The 13,308-nt window shown below is 36.0% G+C and overlaps 1 protein-coding gene across 1 annotated transcript; it reads right to left on the bottom strand.

Moving 5' to 3' along the window:
• Positions 1-9,552: 9,552 nt before the first annotated feature.
• On the bottom strand, positions 9,553-13,249 carry LOC137743369 (Tetratricopeptide repeat (TPR)-like superfamily protein). The gene is made up of 3 exons (XM_068483253.2): positions 12,860-13,249; positions 10,996-12,642; positions 9,553-10,405 (listed from the first exon to the last, which is right to left on the bottom strand). The coding sequence occupies exons 2-3, from the start codon at positions 12,501-12,503 to the stop codon at positions 10,150-10,152; spliced, it is 1,764 nt and encodes a 587-aa protein (XP_068339354.2). The 5' UTR covers positions 12,504-12,642; positions 12,860-13,249; the 3' UTR covers positions 9,553-10,149.
• Between the last annotated feature and the right edge of the window lie 59 nt (positions 13,250-13,308).

The raw sequence follows: 13,308 nt of genomic DNA, 5'->3' as shown, positions 1-13,308 counted from the left end.
CCTTTAAGACGCTTTTGACTGACCCAACTAACTATGGCATCCCAAACTCAAGTTTATTGATATATAAGTTGCGCCTAATAGTATGACATTACTAATATGACTTTGGAATTAATGTGTGAAAAATATTACAGTATATATTGAGTTATATCAATTTTTATATAGGTAGGAATTTTACACATTTTTTTTAGAACAAATGATATTAGGGGGAGGGAGTAAGCTAAGCCTCGCAATAGGCTAGCATTAATAATATGGTTCAAATTCGCCATTGGTGAGAATCGAATCTAAAAACTTTCACTCACAAGTTAAGAAAAATACTACTATAGTCAAGTGTGTCAGACTACTTGCATTTAAGTTGTGTCAGACGTGGTGTCGGTTTCAGCCGACGCAAAGTCCAAATATTTCAACCATATTTATACCTCTTTCTTCCCCATTACTTCCATGCTTTCATTTCCCTCTCTCGTTTACTTCTTTGGTTTTGCCCCGTGCGTTCTTACTCCCTCTCATTCTCCCATTTCAGCCTTACTCCTTCTCCTTTCCACTAACTTTTTCTATGGATCAACAAAGTGAAGATAAATGTTCTGAGGAACTTCATTTCGAGGAGGAAAAGTTCGAAGGTGGTTCATTTGTGAATTATTATTAATTTTTTGTTTTGTGTTTAAACTAGTATTAGGCTTAAACTGAAAATTTACTTTTGTTTCTTGGTTGTTAATTGTTTTTTTGTGTTAATAAGGAACATCCCGACGGAGGCATGGACCCTCAGTTCCCAAATGGACAAAACAACTTTGCTCGTTTGATTCGTCTGGAAAATACGTTAGTGATAACTCTAGTGCTTTTTCAAGATATGTAGCATGGGAGGTTAGAGATTATAGAAATCTCCCATTGACAACTGATTGCGTAAGATTAAGGAAGAAGAAAATGAAGTTTTCTGGTATAGAATAAAGGAATAAGATTAATCGGCTGTTGAAAGCAATGAACCATACAACTGGTTCAAAATCTTTTGCAAGAGTGTGGCAAGAATTTGTATGAGTTGTACATTTTTAAGATATTTGTATATTTTGTATGAGTTTTTGTATATTATGTGGAATGTTGGATATAAAATATTTGTATATTTTGTCACTATTTTTATTGTTAATAATTTTTATTAAGGTTTGTTTTGGCCTTTACATGAAATTTATTTATTTGGTTATATAATATTTATTTTAGTACCAATTAATTGAAAACGAATGCAGATTCTCGTATTTTTTATTATTATTAACAAAGATGGTGTCGGTTAAGACCGTTACTAGTTTGAATATTTTATTTATTTAATTGTTATCTGACGTCGATTTACGTATATTTTATTTATTTAATTTTATCACAATGTCGGTTAAAACCGACAGTAGGGTGGATATATTATAATTAAATTGCTATTGAATGTCGCTTTAAACCGACGTAATGTTTAAGCATACGTCGCTTTAAATCGATGTTAATGTCAGTGTCGCTTTTAACCGACGCTACGTAGTGGCGGATTAAACGAACAAACCGACATTGAAGGCCTTTCGTGACGCTAGCATTAGTGTCGCTATTCTAATCCGACATTACATTGTTTTATGTCGGATTTTTGCCAAATTTCCGACAGAAATTGGGTTTCATGTCGGTTTTTGCTTCGCCAGTGATAGCCTATATTGTAGTAGTGCTAGACTGTAATACTAAGTGGTTACACTAATTTTATTGGAGCTTACATTCCTATTACACATATGCTACAATAATGGAGATGATTCCTAATTAACTAAGAATAATCTAACACTACCCAAACTAAAGAACCTATTGATTTGAATTCCATTACAATACAGTCTATCTCTAACTCAATGATTTTGATCACGTTATAAGAGCACAAAATTAGTGTGAAGTCCTTACAGTGAAATTCTAAAGTCTATATGATTTGTGATGGTGGTGAAAGTCTGCACAACAGAAACCCTTTTCCAAGAGTGGCTCTCGAGTGTTGGATATAGGATAAGAATTAAACATTCAAGCATTTTAAGAACATGAACTGTAAAAAGAGAGTAAATAAAGACTTAGAGCAAGTCCACCCATTTTAGGAAGGTAAAGGCAAAGTAAAGGTAATGAAATTGTTTTTACTATTCACTCTTAAGTAGTAATTGTCCTTGTGCAAATCTACCCGTTTGCGAAGGGCAAGGGTAAGGGCACTGTTTATGAATATATTTTTTTAATTTATGTTTTGTAAGTTTGTTCCATGAAAATAAAATGATTGTAGCATTACAACCTGCCAAAGATATTAAAATAAATATTGAGTTGTGGTGTAGTGTGAGAAATGCAGAAGATAGTTGGGTATTTATATTTAAAAAAAAAAAAAGTATTTTTTAATTTTTAACCATTATAATAATCTTAGCTGTTCAATTTTAAATTTTTTATGTTGGATGCTCCAAATTGTGTCACGTGTCAGTGACAATTAAATTTGCAAGTTTTTTTACCGTTAGAAATCCAATGGCTCATCTTGAAGAAAAAAACGAGTTATTGGGTCGATTCCAACTGCCAATGGACGGAAGCCCAGGCGTCAATTGCAAAGGTAGTCCCACGAGCACAAGCCCTTGGTCCAATTGCCCTCCCCTTTTGGGACCGCTGGACCTGGATTTTTTGGCCCAAAGACAGTTCAACCCAATTGTAATGGCAACTTTGAGACTGCTGGACTTGCTCTTACATTGCAAAGGAAATGACTTTCTTAAGAAGAACAAACTCTAGTGCTGTCGGGCCACCGTATTCAATGTCGTCGAGCTGCATTCAGTGAACTACCATTGAAACGATCAACATATTTTTCCCATCATATTCAAACACATCGCCAAAAATTACAGAAATCATAATATATATGATCAGAATATATTTCTCGATCCCGACGAATACCTTGAGCTACTTCATTGATCATGCATGATATATAGTAGGGAAATTTTATTTAAATTCATCTAACCACTTTTTATACCTAATTTAAATTTTAAATGTTAATTATTTATTTTATCTTATTGCATAATTACGATTAAGTACAAAATGAAAGTAATAATAAAAATTAAATTTATCAATAGACCCATATATTATAATTAAACCCTAGCGTTACCCTTTGTTTATTCTATGTTCATTCCGACTAAAACCCTAATAGCTCTGATAGAGAAAAACAAGTTTTTCTATTGATAGATGGTGATTTTGAAGTTTTTAATCCTCCAACTAAAGTATGACTCGATTTATGGATATTTTGTTTATTTGCTTCTTCTTTGGATTAAATTTCATATTTTTTATATTATATTGTGTTTATTTTTCTCTGTCGTCTATATGCTCCCCAAAACACCAATGCAAGGACTTTTGATTAGTACTGCAAAGACATAAAACTTGATTTTTGGTGCAAATAAAGATTGCTCAACCATAACCACGAACTAGCGGGTGGCATGTCTTGCACCTTTTTTATTTGAAATAGCTTCAATTTGTTTATTTCTTTATTAACATAGCAGCAAAACACTCAGCCCTATGTCACTTCAAAGTTTCTTAAAAAGTATATGAAAATGCTTGATTTAAAAAGGACTGAATTGGAGCTTGCTTAACATTCTCTTGGAAAATTCAAGTCTACGGAATGATCTCTTGGATCCCAAGTCCATGGATGGGTTGTGGTAGCAGAAAGAAAAAAGCCAACCATGGAAATGCTAGTCCTATACGGCATATGCAATTATAAAGGGAATGAGTGTAAAGATAATTTTACATTTTGAATTGGGTTTGAGAGGGTAGTTTAGGTAATAAATTTGAGTTTAAAGAGATATTAATTCTTTAATAAAAAATAATATGGGTGAAGAGAATAAGTTGGGTGTAGAAAGAAATTAGATAGGTTCAAATAAAATTTTCCTACATAATTTTACAAAAGATCAACAATATAATCATAAAGTAACTATAGTGCCTCAAATTAAAGACTAATTTGCATTAGTAATGTAAGTTGTAACTAAGAGTTCTTGATTGATACAATTTCCCTCCAAAACCCATATGATTGGTAACTGACTAATGAGAGTCTGAGAGATGTGAGATTTTTCAATGTTTCAGAAACACGGTCTGGTACAACAAGTGTCATAATGCAAGTGGTTCGATCCTTAAAAAAAACGGGGCTGTTTTCTTGAAATACTAGAAAAAAATTCTTGAGAGAGAGAGGTAAGGAGAGGCATATGGGAGGATGAATGTAGACATGGAAGTTGTGTTAGGTTAACCAAACACCACCTTCCATTTCACGTGATATACCGTCATTTTCTGCTTGGATTTCTAAACTTAATCCCAATCCCCAAAACGACCACATTTTGCTTCTTCTCATATGCATCCATACCATATGTCTCCCATTTATCAATACCATATATGTCTAGTCATATTTGCCTTTCTAAGAGATTTATGCATCCTCTAAACTGCCAAAGTTCACATGGTTTAAACTTCATTAAAAAGGAAGAAAAAAGAAGAAGAATATGCTACTACATATGTGTCCAATATTTGCAAAGAATATTACCAACTTTGAGAAACATGCCCTTATGTATGAGTATATGCATCATCAGAATGACTCTTCATTGCTTTGTTTTTGTGTTCATAATTCTTTCGTCAAAGTCTATTTGTTGACCTCTAGAACCTTCATTCTTTGAGAATTTATTAATATTTCTCTTAAAATCTGATTACATGTTAACATGTGAGTAGGGGTACTCTTAGGGGCGGATCATTATGTGAAGGTTTTCCGAGAATTCTCCGAATATTCGGTACGAGTTCTTTTTGTCCCTATCAATTATTTGATGTAATGTCACATCAATTGGTTGATTAGGCTTTCAAGTGAAATGGCAGCAAAACGGCCAAAATAATATCACTATGCAAATGATTACAAAAAAAATTGTTATTGACATTCTGAAAAAATCATTATGCACTCTAAATTTATAACGAGAACATTTGTCTATGCAAAATAACAGCCTTGAAGTGTCAATAACATCATTCATAATTAACAGCTTTTGGATATTAGACTATGATTCTAAACAGATGATCAAAATCAGAACAATTGACTTATAGGAAAAGCCATATTTTTTGGTTTTTTGGTTTTTTGGTTTTGCCATGTTTTCTTCCTCATTTATCCATATTCAATATCATCTTAGATTGAGGCTATTGGGTCAGCAATGGAGTAACTCAATAGTCAATAGAAACTTGTCAAAATAATAATAATAATAATAATAATAGCAATAATTTAAACTATATATTAATAAAACTCTCTTTGTCAACCAAAAGATGGTGAAAAGTCAATTTAATCTTCTACCACAAAATAAAATTATGGACAGTAAAGTAAATTCACACAAACTAAATGTTATAGCTTTTTTATAGCCACCAAAAGGTGACCTTAACATCCTCTAATTTAAAAAATAAAAAAAATAAAAAAAATTTCTCACTCTAATTCCACGTTCCTCCTTTTTCTCCCTCTCGATCTCCTTCCCATTTTAAAACAAAAATAAAAAATATTCCACACACAAAGTGTGGGGGCATATGCTAGTAGCTAGTAATAATAATACTAACAAAAGAGCTTGACATAGTTGTGCTAGAAACGAACATTATTAGGCCTAAGATTGAGCTCGGTTATATAGAGAAAATTTGTAGGTGGCGATGGCATCGTCACGTAATTTCATTAATTTACTTATTACAATATAGATAAATGACATAATTAATTTTTATAAATAAATTTAAGTGTTATAATTGGACAAATTGACATTACCATGTGGTAATGTGTGACATGTGAGTGGGAAACTTCTCACATGGTCATGCTTGGGGCCTCGTAGGCCTTTGCCAAATTGGTTTGCAGCCTAAAAAGTGCAAATTTGGGCCCACCCATCCTCCAACGTATTTTCATTTTTACCGTTAAAATTTTGATTAAGGCGCTTTGATTTTCGCACACATCAGCATTTTTAAGTTTAATTTACATGAGCTTAGATATGTTTGTGGTACGCCAGCCATGAGTTTGGGTACGTTTCTTTGTTTGCATTTATAGATTAAAGAGGATGAAATAGAAGATTAGTAGACTACCCATGATGACTATCTTTGATAGAAACTAAAATTTTCACCTTTGTTGAAAAATACCTTCTATCCAAATTCTTCTTGGCTCTCCAGAAGTCTCAGAGCAAGACCTCTAAATTCATCAAACCAAGCTTCCTTGAAGAGATGAGGATGAGGATTTTGTGCTGCCAAGTGCCAAGATATCCTCTAGGTGGCTAGCCTCGTGTGTTGACAAGGTTTGTGCTGTCAGATTGAGTCGGTATTGGGTTTAATTAGAATGACACTATGGGTCTATTCTGTGCGGTGATATCGCTTTCAAATGTTCGGAGGGTGTGAAGTGACGACATGATTTTATCTTTTTATTTTGCTTTTATCTAATAATTTTAAAAAATTGTCTTGGGGAGTCTGGTTTTGATTTCTCTCTTTAGGAGAGTTTGCTAGTTTGAATGCACTCTAGCTATAAGAGAGTTGCTTGATTTTAATTTTCATTTTGTTGTGCTATCTTTTTTGGATCTATGTGTGAAGGGTGAAGCTATTTGATTTACTGGATCTATTTCACTTGGTATTATGTGATCGTAGTGGTGATTAGGTGATATGATTGACCCATGGACATCGTACTCTCTGTCACAATATATGATTTGAGATTTTGTTATCACATGATCTCCGTGTAACACAAGGTTTACCGGTTTTATTGATCTATGCAAGCTTGCGGTTCCTGATAAGCTCGAATCAATGCTTGAAGTCTACTTATTATTTTGCAATTAATGATACTTTATTATAATATTTTTAGATCTACTTTACAAAAACTCTTTGAGAACCGATTTATTCATGATACATATTTGTAATGCCTTTTGTTCAATGAAAGAAATATCGCACTTTGCATTCTTAGAACATATCAACAAATCAGCTATAAGTTATCCTTTTTCGCTTTCACGATTTCCATCTTTGTTTCGTTTTGCCTTTTGTTGTTGTTGGTTCCCATTTCATTTTTCCCAACCCACTACGGCATGCATGCCTATTTTCGGCCTATTTTCGGCCTTTTTTGGTTTCTTCTTTTCATAATTCGTCATATGCATAACTTAAGGTAAAAGTCCAATGAGTCAAAGTTGAATAGGTCTAGAAACCCGAAACGACCTTTAAGACGCTTTTGACTGACCCAACTAACTATGGCATCCCAAACTCAAGTTTATTGATTTATAAGTTATGCCTAATAGTATGACATTACTAATATGACTTTGGAATTAATGTGTGATAAATTTTACAAAATATATTGAGTTATATCAATTTTTGTATAGGTAGGAATCTTACACTTTTTTTTTAGAACAAACGATTTTAGGGGGAAGGAGTATGCTAAGCCTCGTAATATATTAACATTAATAATATGATTCAAATTCGCCGTTGGCGAGAATCGAAACTAAGAACTCTCACTCACAAGTTAAAAAGAATACTACTAGACCTTAATGCTAAGTGGCTACACTAATTTTAATTGAAGCTTACATTCATATTACACATGCTACAATCACGAAGATGATTTCGAATTAACTAAGGATAATTTAACACTACCCATGCTAAAGAACCTATTGATTTGAATTGCATTACAATAAGGTCCATCTCTAACTCAATAATTTTTGATCACGTTGTAAGAGCACAAAATTAGTGTGAAGTCCTTACAATGAAATTCTAAAGTCTATAAGATTTGTGATGGCGGTGAAAGTCTGCACAACAGAAACCCCTTTCCGAGAGTGGCTCTCGAGTGTTAGATATAGGATAAGAATTAGGAGTTTTAAACATTCATGTACTGTTCACTTAATCATATTTTTACCTTTTTATGATACTATTCATCACACCTTTATTTGTCATTTTTCATTAAAATTAAAAAAAATTTAGACTTTTCGTTAGTTTTCCTAAGAATTTAATTATTAAACATTCAAGCATTTAAAGAACATGAACTGTAAAAAGAGAGTAAACAAAGACTTAGAGCAAGTCTACCCGTTTTAGGAACGCAAAGGCAAAGTAAAGGTAATGAAATTGTTTTTACTAATTACTCGAAATAGTAATTGACCTTGTGCAAATCTACCCGTTTATGAAGGGCAGTGCACTGTTCATGAATATACTTCTTTTAATTTTTATGCTTTGTAAGTTTGTTCCATGAAAATAAAATGATTGTTTAATTTCAATAATTTATTTCAAATACAAGGAAAAAACATAGCTTTATAACCTGCCAAATATATTAAAATAAATATTGAGTTGTGGTGTGGTGTGGGAATGCAAAATATAGTTGGGTATTTATAAAAAAAAATGGTACTTTTTTAATTCTTAACCATTATAGTAATCTTTCTCAATCCCGACGAATACCTTGAGCTATGTCCTTGATCATGCATGATATATAGTATTACGAAAGATCAACAATATAATCATAAAGTAACTATACTGCCTCAAATTTAAAGACTAATTTGCATTCGTAATGTAAGTTGTAACTAAGAGTTCTTGATTGATACAATTTCCCTCCAAAACCCATACAATTTCCCTCTAAACTGCCAAAGTTCACATGGTTTATACTTCTATTAAAAGGGTAGAAAAAGAAGAAGAATATGCTACTACATATGTGTCCAATCTTTGCAAAGAATATTATCAACTTTGAAAAAACATGCCTTTATATATGAATACATGCATCATCAAAATGACTCTTCATTGCTTTGTTTTGTGTTCATAATTCTTTCGTCGAAGTCTATTTGTTGTCCTCTAGAACCTTCATTCTGTGAGAATTTATTAATATTTCTCTTAAAATCTGATTACATGATTAACATGTGACTAGGGATATTCTCACGGGCGGATCCAGACCACTTGAAGTCTGAGAAATATATATGTGAAGGTTTTCCGAGAATTCTCTGAATATTTGGTACGAGTTCTTTTTGTGCCTACCAATTGTTTAATGTAATGTCTGCTAGGTATATATCGATTGGTTGCGTCGACAATATTCGATAAATTCTCTCTATATTACTCATCAGATTATATCGACATGTGTCAGTATCTATTGACATGTGCGCAACATTATTTGATTGACAACAATAAGTGTTTAACAAAATGCATCAGTGAATAAACTAAAATAAAAATTATGCGCTTTGAGCTCTTTTTTTTATCTAAAAGACTTGTATTTAACACTGAAACATCTCAAAGTTCAATTTCTGGATTCGCCACTGGATATTCTTACAAAGAACTAGAAGTGTATTCTAAATTTAACAACAAAATCTCTCTTGCAAGTTATATAATGTAATAAGTAGTTATATATCGTATAATTTCTGCATTTCAAAGTGTTTTGACCCTCACTTAAGATTGGGAGAGACCCTCCTTCTCAATCTCCCATGCATCATTAGCCACTTTTGTTGTGGTATTGTGGCATCATTGTTTCTTAAGACAAAGGGTACTTTCACTAAACAAAATTAAAGTGAATCGCAGAATTTTCCAGAGCTTCGTAAGATAAAGGAGGAGGAGGAGGTCAATGGCCGATGCTAGTAAACAAAGTGCACGAGAAACAAGTGCTTTCATTGACACAGTAATATTTAAAATTTTGGAAGAAATTGTAGTAAACTTAAATATGGCACATATTAACAAGGTGGCTAATTGCACTTTTGCCATGTCATTGTGTCAACCCAAAAATATATAATTAACAAAATACACATTATGATCCGTGCAAAAGCAAACCGTGTATTCCCCAATCGCGACCACTTCCCGCTCATCAGCCAAACTCACTGTAATTGTTGCTGCCGTTTTGCCGCGCATGTGAGTGCGTCCCCGCCCACGTGCTTCCCCTCCGCCCCAAACGCCACCACCCCATTTTGCCACCGCCCACCAAAACTTGTGGAATAATAAAACGAAAAAACAAATAGAATTGGAAATGAACGGAAGGTGGCTGCTCTGCTCATCGGCGTCGTTGTAGAAAGAAACTTACATACATTGGGAATGTCAACATGACAAATTCAATACGCATTGTCATGCATTTGATGTAGAATATTGTCGTACTAAACTTCCCGTTGCATGAAAGTTTGTGCTTCGCTGTTCCATATTTCTCTTCTATACTATTTTCTCTTATTGTTTGGGGTTTTTTTTGCCTTTTATTTACTAAGCATCTTCGATGGCATCAGTCTCAGCGGAGTTGAGAGGGAAGCACGTATCCTCGCCACCGGTATTCCACAAAAAATGGGCATAGTTGGCGGCGTAGAAGGAGTTGCTTGGGTCAACCGAAATGGCTTCCAAGAATGTCTCCTCCGCCGCCCACAAGTCATTTCGAACCCTCCACAGAAACGTCGCGTATTTGTTGTACGCCTCCGCGTCCGGCGGTTGCACCCCTACAGCCTTCTTGAAGTACTCTTCAGCTCTGTTTATTAAATAAATCACCAATAAAAGTCAAACACTTGTATTTGACTCTTTGTACTTTAAAGCTCAGACTAATTTACGTAATTATCAATTAATCACTAAGAAGCCAAAGCAAAGATTTTTCATGTGAAACGCGTGAGCTGACCAAACTTGTAATGATTTTTTTGCTAAATAAGGGAAAGACTACCACACATTTCACCATCATACTATCACCAAATTTAAACACCCCGACAAATGAAAGGAAAAAAAAAAAAAAAAGAAGATAAATCGTCCATCAGATTTGAACTCAATACTATCGTAACAACAGAAATAGTACGGAAACTCTTTTAAAAGAACTTACAATATATTTTTGATAACATATTTTATAATATTAGCACAAAAATTAATGTTAAACTATGTGTTATAGAGACACCATAACGACCGAAGACACGTAAATTTTAATTCGTACCATGATATATTAATATTAATCACCCATCAAATTTATGGACATGAACATTAAAACTAACTAAACTAAGAGAACTCAATTTGTTAGACATGAAAATTAGAATTAAGCACTAAAACTATGAGACTTTTGATGAAATGGAACAGTACCTGTCGTAATCATGAGCAACTCGGTAGAGGAACTGCGCGTAATTGGCAAGAAGCAGAGCATTGCTAGGTTCCTTGGACAGTTCCGTTTGGTAAAGAAGCTCAGTTCTGAAGTACTCGGCGTAGTCGTCCGCCTCGATATTCGCCGTCACCGGCGAAACAAATCTCTGCATCGTTTCGTGATCCAGAGATTCTTCTACGCCTCGCATTTGATGAGCTTCTTTCGCTACTGAATTCCACAGAGCCAGCTCTTCCTCCCTGCTCTCTTGCTCCGAAACCGACTCTGCTTCTCTTGTTGTCCCTAATGAGGACAACTGGGAAGCCCCGTCGGGGACAATTGTCCGGTACTGGTCGGATCGGTCAAACCGGCCATCACCGTCTGTGCCGCTTCCTACCGGTCGGACCTTCCCTCCACCGCCACCGTTTCCGCCTACGGATGTCGTCTTGCCGTTGCCATTCACTGAAAACGACTTACTTGTGGAAGAATCAAATTGGGGGTTATCCAATTTATCGTTCTGAGTCTGAACTTCTTCCACTGAAATAGACTCGGTTGCACTGGCATACAACCCGGCGGGCGGAGCGGCGGCAATGGCGGCGTTATGGCCTAATGAGTAGACAGTAAAATTCGCCAAGAGGATCATTACATACACCATTAGAGTCGGCGTCTGAGAGAAGACCTGTTGAAATAACCAGACGAACGAAGCTTGCATCTCCTTCTGCACCCTGCTTAAAATACCCTGCAAATCTTCGAAGAACAGAATCTCTCTCATCTGCAAGGTGTAGCTATGGAGCTCTCGGATTATGAACACCATGGAAGAGAAGGCCTTTTTTACAGAGCAGCACGCGGATTCCCCTGCTTCTCGGAAACCATCCTGCCACTGCATCTTCCGCTTGATGATTCGGAGCGAGAGCGGAAGGTCGAAGCTGTTAGCCTTCCGCTCGATGCTCGCCTCCGGGACAATCTCGTCCCTCCGCTGCCAATCGCTCGGCCACGGTGGCTCTAGATCGAGCGGCAACTGGAACCGGCTTTGGTTCTGTTCAAATCTCATTCTCGTTGCAGACTCACTGACGCCGTGATTGTCATCAGAATTCGCCGCCTCCGGTTCCGAATCCGACTCGTTTCCATCAACGTTAAGGTCATCTTCACCGTCAAAATTGTCGGCGAGCTGGAATCGGAGAGCAAGCTCTTGAATTTTCTTTGAGAACTCTTCGTCTGAGAAGGCGTCCAGGTTGGCACTGCAAGCTCGTCTAATGGACCGGAATCTCGACTTCTGGAAGCCGCAGGACCGGGACCGGCTCAGCTTCGTCGATGGACCACCGAACAACGCCGACCGGTTCAAGCTGTGGACGTAGAGACATAACTGAGCTCCGCCTTCGTCGCCGCCTCCTCTGTTACGTCGTTTTGAGGGAGGAGACGCGATTGAGGAGGCTAGGGTTTGTGATGACGGCGTCGAGCGAGGAACGATCGGCTGCGACCAGTGCAAGCAGGTCGAAGGAACTTTCACTACCATTTCTCTCTGCTTTTCAGATCAGAGAAAAATGTGAAAAAATTTGATAGATTTGCAAAAAGCTTTGTATATATAAAGCTTCGAATTTTTTAATCGGATCTGCAAAGTCTCTGCCTTTTTTGCTTCCGACTCACTCTTCAACCTGTAAAAAACAAACAAAAATCAAATCAGCCATGCACGTGAGAAAATTCCCAAGATTTCCCGGAAAATCGAAAGTTTTCATGCCACTCATTGTATTTTCCAGGAAAATCGGATCCGGAAAGCGCATACCAAAGCCACTCAAAAGATCTCACACGAAAACAGCAAAAACTTAGATCCCTAGGCAGTAAAAAAAGCAGTTCCATGAAAACTGAACTCACTTGTTCAATTTTCCGGCGGAATCCGGTGCGTTTTCAGATCAAGGTCGGGAGAAAATGATGAGTTTTCCGGCGAGGCACTCGTAGAGAAGCTCACAAAGGGTAGCTTCGGAGAGAAAGCGTTACTCTTTGGGTGCTATATATACAAACCACGAGCTCTGTAAGAAACTTAGTGAAAAAATCTCGGAGCGTATACAGGTAGTTAGACCGTAAGTTTATACGGTACGGGAGTCCGGGAGATCCCTTGGTCGGTTAGTTACCGGGATATTTTGGATATTTACTTTCGTTGGGGTCTGACGTCAAGTCAGCTTGCAATTTGGAGGGGCTTTGTGCGAAAGCTGCTCACCGCTTCAAAGATTTTTCAGTGTGACGGATAAAGAATTAATTTGGAGGGGTTTTGTGTGAAGCGGATCACCGCTTCAAATAATTAATTTGGAGGGAGGGGTTTTGTG

Source organism: Pyrus communis, chromosome 11, assembly GCF_041283825.1.
Source record: "Pyrus communis isolate YQ-2024b chromosome 11, ASM4128382v1, whole genome shotgun sequence".
NCBI lineage: Eukaryota > Viridiplantae > Streptophyta > Magnoliopsida > Rosales > Rosaceae > Pyrus > Pyrus communis.
This window is presented reverse-complemented; position numbering and strand designations above follow the sequence as displayed.